General features: G+C 34.1%; 2 protein-coding genes across 10 annotated transcripts; one reads left to right on the top strand and one right to left on the bottom strand.

The window, feature by feature from the left end:
• Positions 1 to 258: 258 nt before the first annotated feature.
• Positions 259 to 20,903, bottom strand: si:dkey-190g11.3. Of its 9 annotated transcripts, none has more exons than XR_012383782.1 (7): positions 19,731 to 20,869; positions 4,270 to 4,449; positions 3,954 to 4,058; positions 2,846 to 2,906; positions 2,274 to 2,414; positions 1,202 to 1,252; positions 259 to 662 (listed from the first exon to the last, which is right to left on the bottom strand). XR_012383782.1 is itself a non-coding variant. In XM_073909707.1 (7 exons), the coding sequence occupies exons 4-7, from the start codon at positions 2,846 to 2,848 to the stop codon at positions 483 to 485; spliced, it is 375 nt and encodes a 124-aa protein (XP_073765808.1). In that variant the 5' UTR covers positions 2,849 to 2,906; positions 3,954 to 4,038; positions 4,270 to 4,449; positions 19,731 to 20,903; the 3' UTR covers positions 259 to 482. The 9 variants fall into 9 exon arrangements, 8 of the variants coding, with proteins under 8 accessions (XP_073765808.1, XP_073765810.1, XP_073765806.1 ...); XM_073909707.1 differs by having other exon boundaries at positions 3,954 to 4,038; positions 19,731 to 20,903; XM_073909709.1 differs by having other exon boundaries at positions 3,954 to 4,035; positions 19,731 to 20,165.
• Positions 8,315 to 20,381, top strand: rab3c (RAB3C, member RAS oncogene family). Its single transcript, NM_001002530.2, has 5 exons — positions 8,315 to 8,496; positions 11,829 to 12,050; positions 13,412 to 13,530; positions 16,709 to 16,833; positions 19,754 to 20,381. The coding sequence occupies exons 1-5, from the start codon at positions 8,479 to 8,481 to the stop codon at positions 19,942 to 19,944; spliced, it is 675 nt and encodes a 224-aa protein (NP_001002530.2). The 5' UTR covers positions 8,315 to 8,478; the 3' UTR covers positions 19,945 to 20,381.
• Positions 20,904 to 21,813: the final 910 nt, after the last annotated feature.

Here is a 21,813-nt window from a genome sequence, read left to right as displayed (position 1 = left end):
TAACGTGTAAATAACACAGCATAATTTATTACCCGTTTTCCCCCTTTCAAATGGGAATTCTGACCTGTCCAGCCTCTTGTCCAGTTCTTGACTTGATCTAATTATTATAATCATTCAAGGATGCCCTAATTTTGACATTTTGTCTATTACATTTACAAATAAAAAATGTACAGATTTAAACATATTTACAAAGTCTTTCTCAGTCTTTTCTAGATCTGCTATTCTTGGATATTAAAAGACCAGGGTCACCTGAGTGTTCTGTTAGCATAGTGTAACACTGGCTCTTTATTTCACAGTTTAGTTCAGAAATACACAACACAGAAAAGCTACTTTTCTACAAAATCTATGATAGCATATAAGCATACTCTAAAAAATACAAAAATAGGAAATTATTATGTTTTACATTAAAGTGACAGGTACCTATCAGGCAGTGCTAAATCATGAAGCAGGTTTTTTTTTTTTTGGACAAAAGGCTTTTCTCCTTATTTCATGGCAGCTTGTGTTGAAAGTTTGCGAATGACATTCATATCATATGCCCATGTCTGGTCCAGCCCCTCACCCTCAGTGGCTGTCGGAGTCCAGTCTGGAAAGGGGAAGCGACAGGCGATGACTCGAGCCTCATCTGGTAACTCCTTCTCCAACTTTCTACCCAACACCTCCATCTGTAGACCACGAAACACACTGTATTTACATAGTAAATTAATGGCATGGCAAACAAGTTATTTTGTTGGATTTACATGGAATCTAAGTAATACCTAATTAAAGGTACCTAATTACAATTATATATACTTTGAATTTTGAAGGGGAAAAGTCAGAATCGTGCAATAAACTGCAAGAATTTTCCACAAAATCCCAATGATTAGGGAAAAAATCATCACACAAATAAATATACAAAAAAATAATACACCACTTTGCCGTTTTCAGTGACAACAAATGAAAAAATGTATTTGGAATTTGGAGGACATTTTAACAGACCTTTAAAGAATAAAACAAATATTAACATTTTCCTCAAACCCAAACCTAATAAATTAAGAAAATCTAGAGAGAAATTGAGAAACTGTGATGGTCTTTTATTTGTCCCCGCAGCTGTGTGTCTGGAACAGGTGATGTAACTCTTTGTACTGCTCTTTATATTTTTAATCCACTCCGTCTTTTTAATCAGCCGAGTATAAATCCAGAAAGGACACTTGTGGGTACTTACCACTCCGGGTGCCAAGAAAACAGTCACATTGTTATATTTGGACAAATCGGTCTGTGAAGGGAAATGATAAAACTGAATCATCAACACTTGGACATGTGCAATGAAGTACAGTTTGTACATGGTTCATGTCATTTCTCAATGGCTGTTTTTCCACACGGGTGTAAAACCTAGTGTTTTAAAGGACAGTGGCAAAGCACAAAGATTTTAAATGACAATTAATTAGTATTTAAGTGCTGCAGTATGATCCTAAAATAGACAGTCTTTAATAAGAGTATTTTAATGTCATCAAACTAGTAGTGTAAATATGCCTATATATATATATGCTATATAAACTATTGACATTTTCTGTAAATCAATATACAAATGTATTATGAATCTTAATTTTATTCTTAGAAACAAATATACAGTTAAAGTCAAAACTATTAGAACTCATGTTTTTTTTTTTCTTTTTTAAATATTTCCTAAATAATGTTTATGAGAGCAAGACATTTTTCATTTAGTATTTCCTAAAAAAAATTTTCATCAGGAGAAAGTCTTATTTGTTTTATTTCGGCCTGAATAAAAGCAGTTTTAATTTTTTTTAAACCATGTTAAGGTGTTTATAATTAACCATCTTAAGCAATATTTGTCTACAAAACAAAACCATTGTTATACAATGACTTGCCTAATTACCCTAATTTGCCTGATTAACCTGGTTAAATCTTAAAATATAGTGTCTTGAAAAATATCTAGTAAAATAGTATGTATTGTCATCACGGCAAATATAAAATAAATCAGTTATTAGAAATAATTATTATTATTAAAACTATTATGTTTAGAAATGTGTTTTAAAAAAATCTCTCCATTTAACAGAAATTGGGTTAAGAAATTTAATTCAGGAGGGCTAATAATTCTGACTTCAACTGTGTATTTTAAATACATTTTAAATATTATATTTTCATTTGTTTACTGTAAGTGCAAACACTGGCACAACAACACAATAGTTACTACAACGTTTACATTGACTATTTAAAAAAAAAACATTTTCTTTGTAATTATATTGGGTGCAACATAGAAATCATAAATGCCATACCTTCCAAAAGTCCTGGTTTACAAAACTCGCAGTGCTGGATGGTATTCCCTTCCAATTTGATTTGACTCTGGCATATCCAGTCAGGATAGAATTGATTTCAAAGCCAGTGCAGTGGAAACCCTTTGCAGTGGCAGCAAATACCTACAAAACAAATCCAAACCTACACTTTGAGAAGTGGGGTCTGTGATATTAAAATCATAAAGAAGACATTGTTTGTTTTCCATACTGTAAAAGAAACCAAGAGGAATATTTTTCACTTGTTTTACACTCGATTAAGTGATGAAAAGATTTTTCCATCTAAATTTGAGTGTTAATGAGATCTATTTTTGAACACAAACAAGGCAGCCCCAGGTAGGATGCCCAGTGGCCATAATGACGGTGAGAAATCACCATAAAAATAATCCACAGTTTAGTCATTTCAGCTTAGAAAGCCAAGCCCCCAGAGTTTATGAACAACATCCAACAGCACAGTCATGCAAAATTATAAATAGCCTGTTCTCATGTCTGTTTTTTTATTATATTCTTATACAGTTCAGATAGTTTCAATCCCATCCAGCTGCAAAGCGTCTCACCATGCATTGCGGTGAGAAAGCAGTCGTCTCCAGAAAGCCATCAGAAGCGTCTGAAAAAGTTCTTAGAAGCACAAAATTTCATATGTAAATCTCACATAGCAACTGAGATTTACATCATTAGACGTGTTACTGTACATTATAAGGTTAGATGTACAATCAATAAATAAAGAATCCATTGGTATTATGCAAAATGATTGTACAGCTGAAGTCAACATTATTAGCCCTCCTGTGAATTTGTTTTCTTTTTTAAATATTTTCCAAATGATGTTTAACAGAGCATGGATTTTTTCACAGAATATCCTATCATATTTTTTCCTCTGGAGAAAGTCTTATTTGATTTATTTCGGCTAGAATTAAATTTAAAGACCACTTTAAGGCCAATATTATAAGCCCCCTAAAGCAATATTTTGCCTAATTAACCTAGTTAAGGCTTTAAATGGAGTTAACTTGTTAACAAAGGTTTGGCGGCAGAACCACGCCTCACTTTGTCACCTTAACCAATCACCTGCTCCCTAAAGCTTATTTAAGGCAGACCAGCCCTCTAGCACTGTTCTTCTCCTTCTTTCGAACCCGCTTTCCCTCCCTCTATTTCCTTGCTTCTCATTCACAATCCTATAACTCTCTCTTCGCTCCGAGGATGAATCGGTGGGGTCCAATGACTCTACCAATATACAACAGACGGTACCCTCACTTAGAGTCTCTGAGTATCATTGTGAGACGCTCGATCAACGTTCCTACCTGTTCACCGTTTATCCTCTTACTTCTTTTCCCTTCACCGCACTGTTCCATCCCCTTCATCCCTACATGCGTACAATAAAGTCTAGCTCAAAGTGTGGCGTGGTCCATGGTGGTGAAATTGTGCTTTAAGCTGAATACTAGTATCTTGAAACATATCTAGTAAAATATTATGTACTGTCTTCATGGCAAAGATGAAAGGAATCAGTTATTAAAAATGAGTTATTAAAACTATTATGTTTAGACATAAACAGAAATTGGAGGGGAATGTACAGGAAGGCTAATAATTCAGGAGGGCTAAAAATTCTGAATTCAACTATACATAAAGTATCTGAAATTTCATTCTGATTGATAGTAAACGTTAAACACTTACCAGTCGCCCATCACCAGACCCCAGATCCGCCAGACACCCTGCTCTCCCACGCAGGAGCTTCATTACATTCTGGGTCTGTGTTCTACTGGAGGGCAAATAAGGCACCTGGACAATATTAACTTCACTTACATCAGTGATCAATTGGACTATGGAGTATGAGTCTAAACAAACACAGCATCCAACATAATAAAGAGCAGGTTGTTGCCTTTTAAGATAAATCCACTATGACACTGAATGAATACAGTGCTTCCGGCAGTGCTCTATTATTAGAAAAGCTATATTTAGCTTCAGATATATCTTATATGACTTCCGGTACCTTGAGGCATATTGGTACTTTCCGGAAGCCAGGGAGTGCAAATAATGTCCAGAGCCCATAAACTCCCGCAAGAAACGCTCCAGATGCTGCTGTGACCAGTGGCTTTTCCTCTGTGTGACGAGAGAGCTCACAGCTCTTGTGCTGAAGGATGACCTCCACTGAATCTTCCATGATGGAGCACTGAAAGAAAAGAGCAAACAAGTAGGGGTGAGCGGGGAACAAACTAATTTTAGTTTGAATTTAACAATTTTTTTAAATTACATTAAAGGGCACCTATGATGAAAATCATATTTTGTAAGCTGTTTGGACAGAGCTGTGTGTAGTCTGCACAGTCATATTGGGGTGATATAAAGATAATAAGTCTCTTTTTTAATTTCCTGACGTTAAAATAGGATCCAAATCCCTCCCGTTTTGAAGCTCACCGCAACATGATGTAGGAGTGAGGTTTCCTCGCCCACCGAATTGATTGACAGTCACGCATTAACATGTCTCCATAGTAATAAGTATAATCATATGAACAAGACAGGACGTGTGCAAAGCACATATATCAGCTAAAGTGATTTTCTGATTATTTTTCTTCTCAGTTTTTAGGCAAGGCAAACTGTATTTATAGAGCACAATTTTACACAACCGTATAGTTGACTCAAAGTACTTTACAATAATACAAATTAAATAAAATATAAATGAGTATTCAGAATATAAGAGAATTATGAATGCTTACAACAGATATAAAATAACATGCATGCATTACTCAAAGGCAAGGGAGAAAAAATAAGCCTTAAACTAGATTTAAAAGCATCCAATGATTGAGAAATGTTCAGAGGGAGACTTTTAGTGTTTATTTAATAATCAGTCTGTCATTTAGCAGTAAATGGGTTACAACAGTGGTGTTCAAACTTGGTCCTGGAGGGCCGGTGTCCTGCAAAGTTTAGTTTCAACACCAATCAGACACACCTGAAGCAACTACAAAACTTCCAGGAAAGGGTGTTGAAGAAAGTTGGAACTAAACTATGCAGGACACCGGCCCTCCAGGACAAAGTTTGGACACCCCTGGGTTACAATGTGCACAGCTTTTATTAAAATTATATGCTTTTCTATGACATTTGTTCTCTTACTATATGTCCATGACATAACTTTTACTCTTTTGGGATAATTAAGGCACTAACAAACTACAGCAAAAATATAAGCAAAATAATTATTAAACGAAACCACTACACAAGTGCAAAGCTAATTTGCAATAAATAAATAAATACTCTGAACACCATGTGGAATCACGCAAACTAAGAAAGTCTCCTCTATAATAAGCGCGACTCAAACAAATAATAACAATAATTAATTGTAATATCTGATAAATAGTGGCATGCTGCCCACATTCTAAACTAAATACTTAACTCACTTTTCTTCTCCACATAAATGTAGGTTGCTGTTCAAGAAATAAACAGACTATTGAGTGGAGTTGTTCGGCCACTAGAGAGCGCTACGAACCAATTGTTTTAAAAGTAAACTTCGTCTAAAAGTTTATTTACCACAGTAAATTACTATGAAGCACAGTCATGCACATACTTTGTATATTTACAGTACGTAACATAAACCTATTAGTAGCTACTACCTCAGTGTGTATAAAACGTAACGTTAAAGCTTTACCCACAAACAAGAGAAACACGTTTACTGCACATTTCTAGAACAACCAAATCCAGCACAATTTACAAGCAACACATATACAAGGACAACATATTCGACAATTGACAGTGGGTTTACCTTTCGCGTGTCAACAAAAGTCTATTGTTTGTTTTTAGAACGAGGAATACGTGACATAAATAACACATGCGCATGCGACAGTGGGATGGGCACTAGTTGTAAGTTCTACTATGGAGAAGGCACAGCTCATTAGTATTAAATATAATTATAACACCCAGTGACGAGAGCCAGAGCAATAAATATGCTGACGTTAGTAGATACCACCCTTATAGTAAAGCACTGGCTTATGAATATTTAAAATTGTGTCGCAATAGTAAGATTCGATAAATATCAGTGTTGGTGGGCAAGGCAAATAGCACATAACATACACAGTGGTAATTCAAAGTGTTTTAAATAAACAAGAATAAAAGAAATATAAAATACATGTATAAGAAATAAAAGCAACAAAGAATAAAAAGAATTAAAAACAGATTCAATTTATTTAATGTGTATAGATTACAACAATATATTATATATACAATGTATTGATATAGGCCTATACAAAAATTAGATTTCCTTTTTATAGGTAAAATAAATAAATAAATAACTACACAAATTCCTGCATAAAAAAAACAATAAATAAAAACGCAAACAAATAAATAAATACATAAATTCCTGCATAAATAAAACAATAAATAAATATGCAAATAAATAAATAAATACCCACATTTATGCATAAATAAAACAATGAATGAATAAATGTACAAATAAATAAATAAATACACAAAGTCTTCCAGAAATAAAACAATAAATAAATATGCAAATAAATAAATACACAAATTCCTGCATAAATAAAACAATAAATAAATATGCAAATAAATAAATAAATACCCACATTTATGCATAAATAAAACAATAAATAAATAAATAAATAAATAAATAAATAGATAAAATAATACACAAATTCCTGCTAAAACAAAACAATAAATAAATACGCAAATAAATAAATAAATAAATACACAAATTCCTGCATAAATAAAACAATAAATAAATATGCAAGTAAATAAATAAATATCCGAATTCCTGCATAAATAAAACAATAAAAAAATAAAAAAATAAATACACAAATAAAATACACAAAAATACACAAAATACACTTGACGTTGGTTCGAACTTTTGCTTGGCTCGGCTCAGTTGGAGTTTCTGTGTGGAGTTTGCATGTTCTCCCTGCTTTCGCTTGGGTTCCCTCCGGGTGCTCCGGTTTCCCCCACAGTCCAAAGACATGCGGTACAGGTGAATTGGGTAAGCTACATTGTCTGTAGTGTATGAGTGTGTGTGGATGTTTCCCAGAGATGGTTTGCGGCTGGAAGGGCATCCACTGAGTAAAAACGTGCTGGATAAGTGGAAAAGAAAACAAATGAATGAATGATAAAACAATAAATACATAAATATGCGAATAAATAAATACATGTATATATAAATACACAAATTCCTGCATAAATAAATAAAACAATAAATAAAACAATAAATAAATAAATAAATGAATTTTAAAATCACAAATTCCTGCATTCCTGCAATGAATACATACACAAATATATAAATGTATATATAAATCTACAAATTCCTGCATAAATAAAACAATAAATAAATAAATATACAAATAAATGAATAATTGAGCGGTGTGAAGGGGGGGTCTACTTTCAGTTTAGCTTTTTCTTATTCCCCCAACATCTGTGTAATGTATTTAATTATTAATCTGGCCGCAATATTTATATGTTTATTTATGCAGGAATTTGTGGGATGGTGATATATATTTATTTATTTGCATTTCTTTATTTATTTCTTGATTTCTTTATTGTCTTATTTATGCAGATATTTGTGGTTTAATTAATTTATTTGCATATTTATTTATTTATTGTTGCTGGTTTCGTCCTCCATGGAGAAATGGTGAAGTAAATGCAATACATTTTGTGATCAGATCCAGTATTTTTTTTTATGATTTTATTTATTTATTTACTTTCAATTAATAATTTAATTATTGGTTATTGGTAGAAATAATACAATCATATACATAAAGGCATATAAAAAAACAAAATTAAAAACAGCAAAGACACATGCTTACAAACACCAGGGTATAACAAAAATAAAAATGCAATAAAGTTACATCTTAAAGAGACACAATGGAAGAATATAACGAGTTTTCATTGCTTTGGATTAATGGATAGTTCTGGATAGTTTCCAAATATTGGTCTACGTCAATTCTGAATCCAATTTTATGAAGTGAGAGAGCGGCGCTGCTGCCCCCTGCTGCCAACAGTGCACAGCTACACTTTGGGCGGATGTGGGATGAATGGGTGGAGAGAGAGAGCGACGGTCTGCTGACGTCCATTGCGAGCATCATCGCATCCAACATTTATCCCAGCAGCCGACTCCACCTCTCCAAAACGGGGGGAAAACTATCATTTATTAGGACGAAATCAGAATCAACCGGCCTTTATTTCATTGCTTTTGTTTATTTATTGTCTAAAGCAAATGGAGTTATACGGGAAGGTAAGTGAGAAACGGCGTTGTATCCAGGCTATAATGTTGTTTGGTCGTAATGGAGAGCCACGCAAAAGAAATAAATGGCTAATTTTGTCATGTTGTAGAAAAAAAAGACATTTGTTGTTTAGGATTTGCGATTTGACAGTGCGCATGATACTGACAGCTCATTAAAGATGTATTAAAATGATAAACGCAACATCAGTGAAGAGAAAAGCAATCAGCCGTAACAGCTAATTTATTCACATGAGCTGCTAATTTGGGCTTTTTGTACTCTATATGAGTGCTACAGCTGGCTATATGCTCTCATTTACAGCTCTAATATCTCTTTGTCTACATATCATCATTTATTATGCATTCTATATTTGAAGGCTATTAGCTTATAATATCCAGGGCTTGGTTAAAAAGAGACTGACCCCTTTAAAAGCGCTCAGATTGGAATGAAACAGGCTGCGTCTTAAAACCTAGTGAGCTGCCTATCTAGTCAGCATTCATTTTGGACGAGTTTCGAGTTTACACTGCATTTTCCCCCATCTAAGTGTGCAACTAAAGCTCTAACGTTTCAGTTCTCGTCACGATTTAATTAGTTTAACCCAATAGGAAGTTGTAAACAACAAAGCAATATCATTTATATTTTAAGAAATGTATTTATTTACTATATTTAGCTCTTTTTACAGATTTTACTTTTTTAAAAACAATATCAGACATTTTCCCAGTACAGGCATCTGCTTTGTGAAACATATGCTGGAGTAGTTGGCGGTTCATTCCGCTGTGGTGACCCCTAATAAATAAGGCACTAGCCCGAAGGAAAATGAATGAATATCAGACATAATCTTTGATTTTTATCACTGGTCATGCCTTTGTTTACACCAGCCATGTTTAAAAAATATCTAAACATTGTTGAGACAAGCAGACTCAATAGTGAGCTGCCTATATAGACAATATTTTGTGGGCTTTCATGTTTGCATGTACTTGCTGAACTAATTGCATTTTGGAAAGATGGTATCAACATGGGTTAAATCAAATAAAACTCTCACTGGATTTCAAAACATGGACAGCTCCTGGTGCTGATTTGTTTGTTGATTTTGCTAATTGTATGAAGTGTTATGTTAGCCTTAAAGGGATAGATCACTCAACAATGAAATTTCCTGACTATTTACACTGTATAAAATGCTGAGCTGCACACAATTCCTTTATGCTGTCCCAACACATATCGATGAAGTTAACTTAATCTGTTCTTAGAAATTTAGGTGGTTTGATCGTTAAACAATTAAGTTGTCCCCCCAAAACCTTAAGAATTGTGTTGATTCAACTCATTTTAAAATAAGCAGCAAAAATCCTTTTAAGTGTACTCAAGTGGTTCTGTACTATTCTTTTTCCAACAATCTTCAGAAAATCTTCATATGTGTTCAACAGAAGAATCAAATCTTGATGTTCCGCTGATGACGGCAGTTCTTTGCCAAAACAAGTACACTAAAAATCTTTTTGCTGCTTGCTCAAACTACTTGTTTAAATTAAGTTGAATCAACACAATTCTTTTTTTTTTTTTTTTTTACAAATCTGTCTACTTAGATTTGTAAAAACAATTAAGTTAACTTAATCCATTTGTGTTGGGACAACATGAAGGAATTGTGTGGAACATAGCATTTTTTACATTAATTCATTTTCCTTTCGGCTTAGTCCCTTTATTAATCTGGGGTCGCCACAGCAGAATGAACCGCCAACTTATCCGGCATACGTTTGACACACAGATGCCCATCCAGCTGCAAGCCATCTCTGGGAAACATCCATACACACTCATTCACACACATACACTACGGTCAATTTAGCTACTTAATTTACCTATAGCACAAACTCCACACAGAAATGCCAACTGACCCAGCCAAGGCTCGACCTAGTGACCTTCTGGCTGTGAGGCGATCGTGCTTCACACCGCGACACGAGAACCACATTATTTAGTGTTCTTTGAGGATTAGCCATGTCAATAAAGGCTTTTTGATATTTTTTAATATGTAGTGTTATAAATAAGCAGCAGAAGTCATTTATTTAAGTGTACTCAAGTGTTTCTATGCATTCCACACTATTCTTATTCCAGCAATTATCAGAAAATCTTCCTGTGTTTAACAGAAGAACCAATGGAATCTTGATGTTACCCTGATGAAGGCAGTTCTTTGCCGAATCGCTAGGTTTTTTAAGGATTAGCCATGTCAATAAAGGCTTTTAAATATTTTTTACACATTTTTCGAGTACCTTGGACCGATTTTTGCTGTTTATTCTGATAAATCCCTTACCTAAGGAGCACTGACACATGATTTAAGCTACCCTGGAGCACTTTTGGTTTGATTTTAAAATATTATGAACAAGCAGCAAAAGTAATTGTTTTAGAATACTCATGTGTTTCTTTACATTTACACTCTTTTTTTTTTAACAATCTTCAGAAAATCTTCTTACTGTATATGTTGAACAGAAGAATCGAATCTTGATGTTACCCTGAAGGCCGTGTTTCGAGTGCCTTGGACTGATTTTTGCTGTTTATTCTGATGAACCCTTTACCTAAAGAGCACTAACAGATTATTTAGGCTACCCCTGAGCACTTTTGGTTTTATTTTGAATTTAATCTTTCTTCTGGTAAACATTTTATAGAACTTTGTAAAATTGTCGGGTTGGTGTAGGGAAGTGGTTGAGCTGGTCAATCAGTGCTTTTGAAAACTCTATTGGTTGGGTTTAGGGAAGGAGGAGGGTGGGTCAGTCGATCAGTTAGTCAGTCAGACGACAGCGGCCGCTGGTGGATTTACACGAGAGCAAGTGTAAATGGCACTTGAGAGAGATATTTGAGATCTCAAAAAGCGTACAAAGCAACATCTGGAAGATTTGCGAAAACAAAAAATGTGAAGAAAAAAAAAAAGTACCCCCTGGGACATATTTGGTGCTCTTTAGAAATGTATTTCCAAAAGGCCTAGGTTTAGGTTTCAAGAAGGCCTCTAATTAGGTTCCAAGACATGGACAGCTCCTGGTGCTGATATTTTTCACTCAGTGCTATCTTTTTATTACCTAAAAAATAGAGATGGCTGCACTTCTTAAAGGTTTAAAGTATGGTTCCATTAAGAACATTTTCGTCATACTAAAAAATGAATAGTTCAAAACAAACCAGAATTTTGGCCAACCAAAAGTGGTTACTACAAATATGAAAACCCTCATTTTTTAACCTTTTAAAAGTGTGAAAAGCAGAAGACCTCTTTCTCGTATCATATTGCTGTATGTGACATTATATACTACCTACACAGTATGGTAGGGCTGTAAACCTTTGATCTGGTCATTAAACTGTCTTTGTGTTCTCACAGATGGCTGCTACGCAAGACAACAAACAAAAGGAGAACTCTGATCAAAATTTTGATTACATGTTCAAATTGCTGATCATCGGGAACAGCAGCGTCGGGAAAACATCCTTCCTCTTCCGATACGCTGATGATACCTTCACATCTGCTTTTGTCAGTACAGTGGGCATCGACTTTAAGGTCAAAACTGTCTACAAGAACGACAAGAGGATCAAGCTTCAGATCTGGGTAATTTCTGCCTCATTCGCCAAGCTGGAAATGGCTATGATTTGAAAAAACACACAGATGTTTCATGGTTGGTAAAGCACTGAAGGGCTGGATAATCACACATGGCAATGTAAACATCACATGGGGTGATGATTAACACTGGCTTATGGAAAGAGAACATAAGCGATTGTTGCCTTATCCGAGTCAGCATCAGCAAAAGCTATGTGTTCATCAGATCGTGGCACGCTTTCCTATTTTAGTCTTTCGGTGAAAGCACTGCTACTTATAGAGGTGACAAAACCCTCATTTCTCAGACTCCAGTGCTCATTCATTCACACCTTTGCTGTATCGACTCCATCTGTCTGGCCCAGACTAAATGAACTATGATTGTAGAGAAACTGAGAATCACAACTTAATTTAAAATAGAGATCACAAATCTCACACCATTCTGAACATTTATTCATTCATTTTCCTTCGGCTAAGTCTCTTATTTATCAGGGGTCGCCACAGTGGAATGAACCGGCAACTATTCCAACATATGTTTTACCCATTACTGGGAAAACGATTGTAAACAGATTTTTTTTAAAAAAAGGCAATTTACTAGACGTTTTGACAAAATAATTGTTGATGTTGCCCTATTTTAAAATTGAATTATGAATCAATTGAAAAGTTAATATTTTAAAGCTGGTTTGCAAAATTAAGTATTTTTTAAAAAGTAATACTTATTATTATTATAATTATCATAACTAAATGTTATTTTAAATGTCTTGTTATTATACCTGGGCTGGGGCTGCCATTGCACACGGTTAAATTAAGATTATGTCCCGATGTTTGAGTTCTGGCTTCTGGACCATTCACAATACATAATGATAACTGATTATAACGCCGAAATTAGAGTTGGTCTTAATACAGTGTATAACAGGGGTGCCCAAACCCGGTCCTGTAGATTTTAGTTCCAACTTGCCTCAACACATCTGGATTTTTCTAGAAAGCCTAGTAAGAGCTTAATTAGCCTGGCCAGGTGTGCCTGACTGGGGTTGGAACTAAACTTTGCAGGACACCAGCCCTCCAGGACCGAATTTGGGCACCCCTGGTGTATAACTACAGTTTTTGATTTGACTTTAAGAAGCTTTAAATTAGAAAGTGATGGAAACTCTTTGGTCATTTTTTAGTGAAATGCTAATGGTCTAATCTGATTCAATTATTTATGCTAAACTAAGCTAAGCTAAAAGTCCTCCTGTCAGACCCTGAGATCAGATTAAAAATGGTTAAACTCAACAGTTAAAGTAGGGACAGCAGTTGTAAAATGAGTCTATTTTCAAAAAAGTGAAGTGTTCCTTCATTTAACTTAATAATACAGGTTATTATCATTATGTTTTTAGGACACAGCCGGACAGGAACGATACAGGACTATCACCACTGCCTACTACAGAGGGGCCATGGGCTTCATCCTAATGTATGACATTACTAACGAAGAGTCTTTTGCTGCTGTACAGGACTGGTAAGTTGATGTCAATTTTTAAATTGCGCATTTCAGCTGGAGTATTCAGAGCACTCTGCCAATCCTGGAGTCAGAATTAATGAATAAAAGCATAGTTTTTAATGATTAGTCAGTGTTGCACCATGTTTCATGTTTGACTATAACATTATATGGATCGTATTGTACATACTGCTGATGAAACACTGGTCAAACAAATAACAAACTGCAACTCTATAAATCATAATGGAGCTCATGTATGAAACATTTCTAATTACAGTATAGGAGTACATTTAGAGTAATTTATACTTAAACCTAATCTTACTTTACATTAAATCTGATATATTAATGTGCGTATGTTACTGAAATTACAATAATTTGTAAATAATTGAGCTCATGATTTTCACAATAGTCACATTCAGCATAATCGCCACCTATAAAATCTATCAAATATAATAATCTCCTCTTATAAAATAATAATATGTCAATTTTGTCTCCAAGACAGCAGTGCAATGTATACTGCAGTGCCTCTAGTTAGTATATGTCAGATATGCTGAGTGTCATAAATTAAAGCCTTAAAATAAATACTGAATTGACATGTGCTTTTTCAGTGTATTTGTCCCACCCCTCCTCCACTGACTGGGTAAAAAGTGACAGAGCATTGATTTACCCAGAGTTGAACATTTATTAACTGTTCACAAAACATACCAAACGAAAAAGTAGTATATATTTAGGCAACAAATGTCTGTGTAATCAGTTCTCAAGAACAAAACACTTCTCAATCTGCTTCTGAATCTAAGAATAAACATTGTGCACCATAGTAAAAACTAGGTTAGTCCCCTACTACACACTGAAAAATGATTCTTTGGATTTACTACTTTTTTAAGGTAAGTGCAAACAAATTAAATTGAGTAATGTTCAACTTTGTTTGTTTCAATTTAATTTAAATATAAATTATCTGCAACCACTTACCTTAAAAAATAGTAAATTCAATGAATATATATTGTTTAATTCAGTATGTTCTAACCTGAGTAAAGTCTTGCAAAAAGTAAAATAATGTAATATTTTAGAATCATTTAGAGCACAAAGTATGTTATTCTTTGCTATGTTATATAAAAATTGTTAGAAGGGATACACAGAAAGCATATTTCTGCCGTGGTTTAAAAAGAGATGAGAAGGACGCACTGATTTCATCCATTTTGGGTCATCAAGAATCTACAGTGTAGATTCTTAAGTGTGTCACCTTAGAATTATAAGGTTCTATCAGACATTTTTGTCAAAATTGAGTTATTCACATATTCTTATTAAATGACGACTTACATTATGGGATGTTTATTTTATTAGTTGTTAAACTAAACTAAAATGGGTAACACTTTACAATAAGGTTCATTAGTTAATGCTTTTAATAACATGAACCAATCATGAACAACACATGTACGGCATTTATTAATCATAATTGAACATTTACTAATGCATTATTAACATTCAAGTCCATGCTTGTTAACATTGGTTAATGCACCATGAGTTAACATGAACTAACAATGAACAACTGTTTTCATTAACTAACGTTTATTAACGTGAATAAATACTGTAGTAAATGTATTTTTCATTGTTTGTTCATGTTAGTAAATGCATTAATTAACATTAACTAATGAACCTTATTGTAAAGTGTGACCCTAAAATTAACTAAAAACAAAAACGGTTTATCTACAAAGTTGAACTTTAGCTTGGCTCTGTAAGATACTTTCTGTGAGCTAATCAGCACGCATGAGGACCAATCAGGATCAAATTTCCTTGTCATTTCGCTAGACTGCTCTATTGACAGCAGGAAAGACAAAAAAGACAAAATCACACAAAATCAAAGTCGACTAAATAATAAATGTGATGATTTAGAAGCATTTTTTGACATTGAGATGAAATGTTTCATTTTACATTGTTGAAAATGATACAGACAGTAAAAACTGTGTGTATTAAATGTGAAATATTTTTATTTGTGTATATATGGTAAGTGAAACATTTTAAGTGTTTATTAAACTCATTTTCTCATTGTCGGTTTTCTTTTAAAGTCTTTAAATGTATTATTAAGCCTTGAAGGGCAAATACTTAATTTAATTCATGGGGCATATCATTTAATAAATATAGCATATAATTCAATTACTTTAATTCAATAATTCATATAAAGCATAAACTTTAATAAACATTAACATATTAATTAGACAAAAATTAACATCAGTACTCGACAAAATATTTAGCACAGCCTTGTATGCTTAATTAAAAATATTCACCCTAAACATGAAATAATTGTTATAGAAAGCGAAAATGTAACTTTTATCAAGCAAATTAATTCTTCAATTAATGATCTGCCAGATAGAACCTTATAATTTCAAGCGGAAAATAACTTGTCAAAACTAGAAGGTTCTATCAGCATTTACCGTGTTAATTTTACTCCGATTTCCAAATGTAAGAGAGCTTTGTAAATTTACATTTAGAGTACATTTAGGGTCTCTGTCATGTTAATATACAAAAGAGAAATGTTACACACATTATTGTTTGCTATATGGAATGCAAAAACTTTGAAGCTCAACATCTCAAGGGGACGGTAAGTGTGAAACAGCATATAAACAAGTCATAATTGCTCTTTTGATAATTGTATGAACATTTTCTGAATTTTTTATTTTTAAATAAGCTATCATTTTACAACAGATGTAGATGTATCAAATGTAACATCATTTACTTTCATCTGTGCAACCAAAAGATTCATTTTTCTAGAAAGAAATAAAAGTGCACTGTATTTCATACAATAATAATGTGCAACTGAACTATTCACTTCTCATTTGATCTTAGTCTAGTGAAATTGGTGAAACTTTTTGTGATTCAAGACAAACTATGGTGTGAAAAATAAATACAATACAGTGAGAGCTTTTGAAATTGTAACACTTGAGTAGAAACGGCTGAAAATCTAGTGCAGTAATGAAGTGGCATTAGATGTGTGGATTAGAGAACATGAAGAGATGAGGGACGGGAACAGAGAGGAAGTGTTGACATGACGTTCCCATTGATTCAGTGAGACATGATGACATGTTCATACAATAGAGCGGACAGAGTTTTGAGTCTGGCACATCTTGTGCTACTGGCAGCTCAGGCAGTGGCATTTGTCCTGACGACAAGCGTGTCTGCTTGCTTTTGTCTCGTCTTGTGTCAGGGCGACCCAGATTAAGACATACTCGTGGGACAATGCACAGGTGATCCTCGCTGGAAACAAATGTGACATGGAGGAGGAGAGGATAGTGTCTGTGGACAGCGGCAGACTGCTGGCAGAACAGCTCGGTGAGTGGAACTAAATATTATATACAGTCGTTTAAATATGAAAAACTATTGGATTACTACATACAGTTGAAGTCAGAATTATTCGGCCTCATGTAATTACTTTTTTAAATATTTCCCAAAAGAGGAAGGAATTTTTACAGTATTTCCCATAATATTTTTTCTTCTAGAGAAAGTCTTATTTATTTTATTTCGGCTAGGATAAACACAGCTTTTAGTTTTTTAAAAACCATTTTAACATCAAAATTATTAGCTCCCTCCCAATAATTTATTTTTAATTGGCTACAGAACAAACGAACTTGCCTTATTACCCTAGTTAAGCCTTTAAATGTCACTTTAAGCTGTATAGAAGTGTCTTGAAAAATATCTAGTCAAATATTATGTATTCTGTCATCATGACAAAGATAAAATAAATCAATCATTAGAGATGAGTTATTAAAACTATTATGTTTGGAAATGTTTTGAAAAAATATTTTTGTTTTTAAACATAAATTGGGGGAAAAATAATCAGGAGGGCTAATAGATCTGACTTCAACTGTACATGTTCCTTATAAATGTTTGGGGTTGACCTCAGTAATTCAAAAACAAAGTGAAATTTGTATTAAAGGGACAGTTCACCCAAAAATGACCTCATCATTGATTCCCCCTCAGTTTTAAACCTTTATGATTCTTTGTTTTGTTGAACACAAAAGAAGATGTTTTGAAGAATGCTGGTTGCTGGCACCCATCGACATCCATAGGAAGAAGATTACTATGGATTACTATGGAAGTCAATGGTGGCCAGCAACCAGCATAGTGAACGAGTAAAGGCTGAGGAAATGATGGCAGGATTTTTATGTAAACTATCCCTTTAAGTAGATTTTTAATAAAACATAGATTTAAAATTAAATATTTCTAATATGAAGGTAATAAATTGAGACACTGATGACTGGAGTAGTAATTATGAAAATTCAATACTGAGTTCAAGGAATACATTTCATTATAAATTATATTCTAAGTGTACTTGACCAAATGACAGTTTTTCTTGTAGTCTTGATCAAATAAATGCAGACTTGGTTAACATAAAAGACTTTCATTTAGTGTTAACTTAAAAATACCAAACCTAATCCATTAAAAAACTTTATAATAAATGTTTTAGGAAAAATATTTAACATTATGTAATTATAAAAACATTTCATTACTTATTAGAATTTGTTCAAATTATATATTTACACTCCAATAACTAAAACAGAGCAAAATAATGTTTAAAGCATTTTCCTTTAAGGATTTACCTTCACTGGATATTCACTGGGCTTAATAATATAATAATTTCATATAGGTAGCAATTTCCCAAAAACAAAACAAAGAAAATAAAACAGGCAGAGTTTTTGGCTCAGTCTCAGGCACTGGTGTATGATTATAGAGTATATTGCAACAGCTTAGAATGAAGCTTAATTAATCAGTCCATCATTTTCACAGAGGAAGACATCTCGAAAAACCAAATGATGGCCTTTTGATTTGTCATGTTTTATTATAAGTATGAGGAAAAAAATATTTTCAGCAAATAATTGCTAAGCTATGGGAAATTATTTTTGTTTAGACATTTAGTTTATAAAATTGATATAATACCTTTTACATAATTATAATATTTGTAACAATTTGTATTCATTCATTTGGCTTAGTCTCTGGTTTGTCAGAGGTCACCAGGGGCAGACTTAGTGATTTGAAGGCCCTAAGCAAGGTATGGGGCCCTAGCAACTTAAAACACTATCTTTCTCTATAGATATACTTTTTTTCTCTGTAGATTGATTTGTGTGTGTGTGTGTGTGTGTGTGTGTGTGTGTGTGTGTGTGTGTGTGTGTGTGTGTGTGTGTGTGTGTGTAAATAAACTGCATGTTAAAATATATTTTAGGTGAAGCCTTTATCTTCCTAATGTAAAATTAAATAAAATGAATTTACAAATAAATAGCTATTTCACAAATTTTGTACAGTTAATTAGCCATATTTGTCATTAGATTTAATTATTTGCATGTGCAGTACGGAAGAAACATTCCACTATTCATGGGGTCCCCCAATTTTGAAAAGAAGTCAAAATGTTCTAATCTTAATGGTTATTGGCAGATTATACAACATAGCACAGACATTTTTAAAGAGCTTTATGATTACTATAGGCTTCTTGACATTGGTTGTGGCCCCCTATTTCCCCTGGGTCCTAAGCAGCTGCTCACCTCACTTATTGGTTAAGTCCGCCCCTGGAGGTCACCACAGCGGAATAAACCGCCAACTATTCTGGCATATGTTTTACGCAGCAGATGCCCTTCCGGCCTGTGGAAAAATGTAGTTTATTCAATTCACCTATAGCACATGTCTTTGGACTGTGGCAAAAACCTGAGCACCAGAAAGAAACCCAAATGAACAGAAATGCCAACTGGCTCAGCAGGGACTCGAACCAGCCATCTTGCTGTGAGGTGACTGTGCTGTGGAAACTGTTAAATATATCGTTGACATGATGTAATTAGTCTAATTAGGCCAACTTTTATTTTTACCCTTACTGAATACCCTATTATTATTTTTTTTTGTTTAAAATTAATAATTTAACGTTACTGACTGTTGTTAGTCACACTGCAAACTCGCCATTAATTAGTCTACCACAAAATGACAGATTTATAGTAAAAGGTCTAGTAAAATCCACTCACACTCCACTCAAACTTTATTAAGGTAAACAAAACTCACAGAACTCGTCGTGACTCAGCCAAACCTAAGCACTTCGCTTTATGTTTTTGTCGGCTGGCCAGACTTCAGCCAGAGTTCAGCCGAATGCTCATTGACAAAAAAAACAAAAAAACAGCGAAAACCAAAAGCTGTCCAATTTTTTTTTTAAAAGGTTGACATTAAGTAGGCATACTGTAGGCTACACTTACCTTAACTTTTTCTCTCCCAAAAGGATTTGAGTTTTTCGAGACCAGTGCGAAGGACAACATCAACGTGAAGCAGACTTTTGACCGCCTTGTGGATATAATCTGCGACAAGATGTCCGACACTCTAGAGGCCGATCCTGCGGCGGCCGGCGGGACTCCCAGCGCCAGACTGACCGAGACCCCTGCACCCCCTCAGCCGTCAGACTGCAGCTGCTGATCGGCTCAACCTGCTCCTGCTCAACCCCCCAGCCCCGACCTGGCTTCAAATCCTCGTTTTTCGGTGTTAACGACATAGCGAACTAGCAAGATTGTGCCAAAACACACGTGTCAAAATCTTCTTTAATGCCATGATTCCAGTCCGCAGGTCTTCTTTAAGGGGTTGCTCATGTTCCTGTACCGCAATATCTCTCCTTTTAGTCATTTTAGCAGAGCTGAGGTGAACTTTAGACGCTCCGCAATCATTCCCATGTCTCTCAGGGGAATTATAAACTTCTGCAAATTTATAAATTCTAACTTATGTGTAACCTATATATTGAGAGGGTGTCGTGACCGAGTTTTACTGGACCTGTTTGTATGCGGTTGTGTGTGATGGAGAAAATGGCTGCGAAAGCGAAAAAGTGTGGAAAAAATTAAATAAATGTGGCCTTGAAACGGTTTTGTGGTGTAGATCCAGTCTTTTACACGAAGATGTATAATAATTTAATATAATAATGTGAGTATTCTTAATAAACGATAAATGGGCATGCCAAAAACAACTTACAAAAATATAAATGTAACCTACATCTGAATTAAGTGACTGAAACAAAAAGAAAAAGAGTTAAAGGATTTAAATAAAATGCTTGAAAGACAATTCCTTTTTAAAAAATGAAAAAATCCGTCAATTACTTGCACGAAAGTTCTGCTTGCTCTAGGAGTCGCTGTCCATTTCTAAAGTGCTGAATTTTAACCTTATATGGAGTCGTTTCCAGAATGCTTAACCCAATAATCGTCCTCTCATGCGGAATAGCAATCAGACACCTGCCTGCAGACAGAGGCACAAAATCGGCTGGGGGGGGAAACTTAAGGTAAAAGAACATGAGGATATCCATAAGAAATACCAAATACGAAGGAGGTCAATGGCAGATTAAAAAAAAGTGTATCCCAATTTTTCCCAGTCGTTCAGCCATTTTTCATTTTTTGTATGGTCATTTAATTTCCATGTGTATTTCTAGTTTTTTTTATTTCTGCCCTTTTTATTGTTTCATTTATTTAAAAAAAAAAAAAAAAAAAAAAGAGTAAGAGTATACAATAAAGGACAATACAATTTGATATAGGCCTCTGGCAATATATACAAATTATATATACAAACGCATATTTAAAAATATTGCAAACATGGCCATTTACATAAACATTTTTTCAATTACTACAAATAGAGACCCATATACTGTATATACAGTAGTCAACTGTTGAAGTGGAACAAAAACCTTTTATTAAAGTTGCATCCATTTTTGTCTAGAAAAACTTTAGCCTGATCTTTTAAAACTTTTTTAATCCACTACAAATGTTGACTACTGTATATATATATATATATATATATATATATATATATATATATATATATATATATATATATATATATATATATATAGGCCACTTTATTAGGTACACCTGTCCAACTGCTCATTAACACAAATGTCTATTCAGCCAATCACATGGCAGCAACTCAACGCATTTCTGCATGTAGACACGGTCAAGACGAGAAGAAAGGTGATTTAAGTGACTTTGAACGTGTCATGGTTGTTAGTGTCAGACAAGCTGGTTTGAGTATTTCAGAAACTGCAGATCTACTGGGATTTTCATGCACAACCATCTCTAAAGTTTATGGAAAATGGCCCAAAATAGAGAAAATAGTGGCAGTTTTGTGGGCGCAAATGCCTTGTTGATGGCAGAGGTCAGAGGAGAATGGCCAGACTTGTTCCACTGATAGAAAGGCAACATTAACTCAAATAACCACTCATTACAGCCGAGGTATGCAGAAGAGCATCTCTGAACACACTACACTTCCAACCTTGAGACAGATGAGCTACAGCAGCAGAAGACCACACCG

The sequence above is a fragment of the Danio rerio genome, chromosome 8 (assembly GCF_049306965.1).
Source record: "Danio rerio strain Tuebingen ecotype United States chromosome 8, GRCz12tu, whole genome shotgun sequence".
Taxonomy (NCBI): domain Eukaryota; kingdom Metazoa; phylum Chordata; class Actinopteri; order Cypriniformes; family Danionidae; genus Danio; species Danio rerio.
This window is presented reverse-complemented; position numbering and strand designations above follow the sequence as displayed.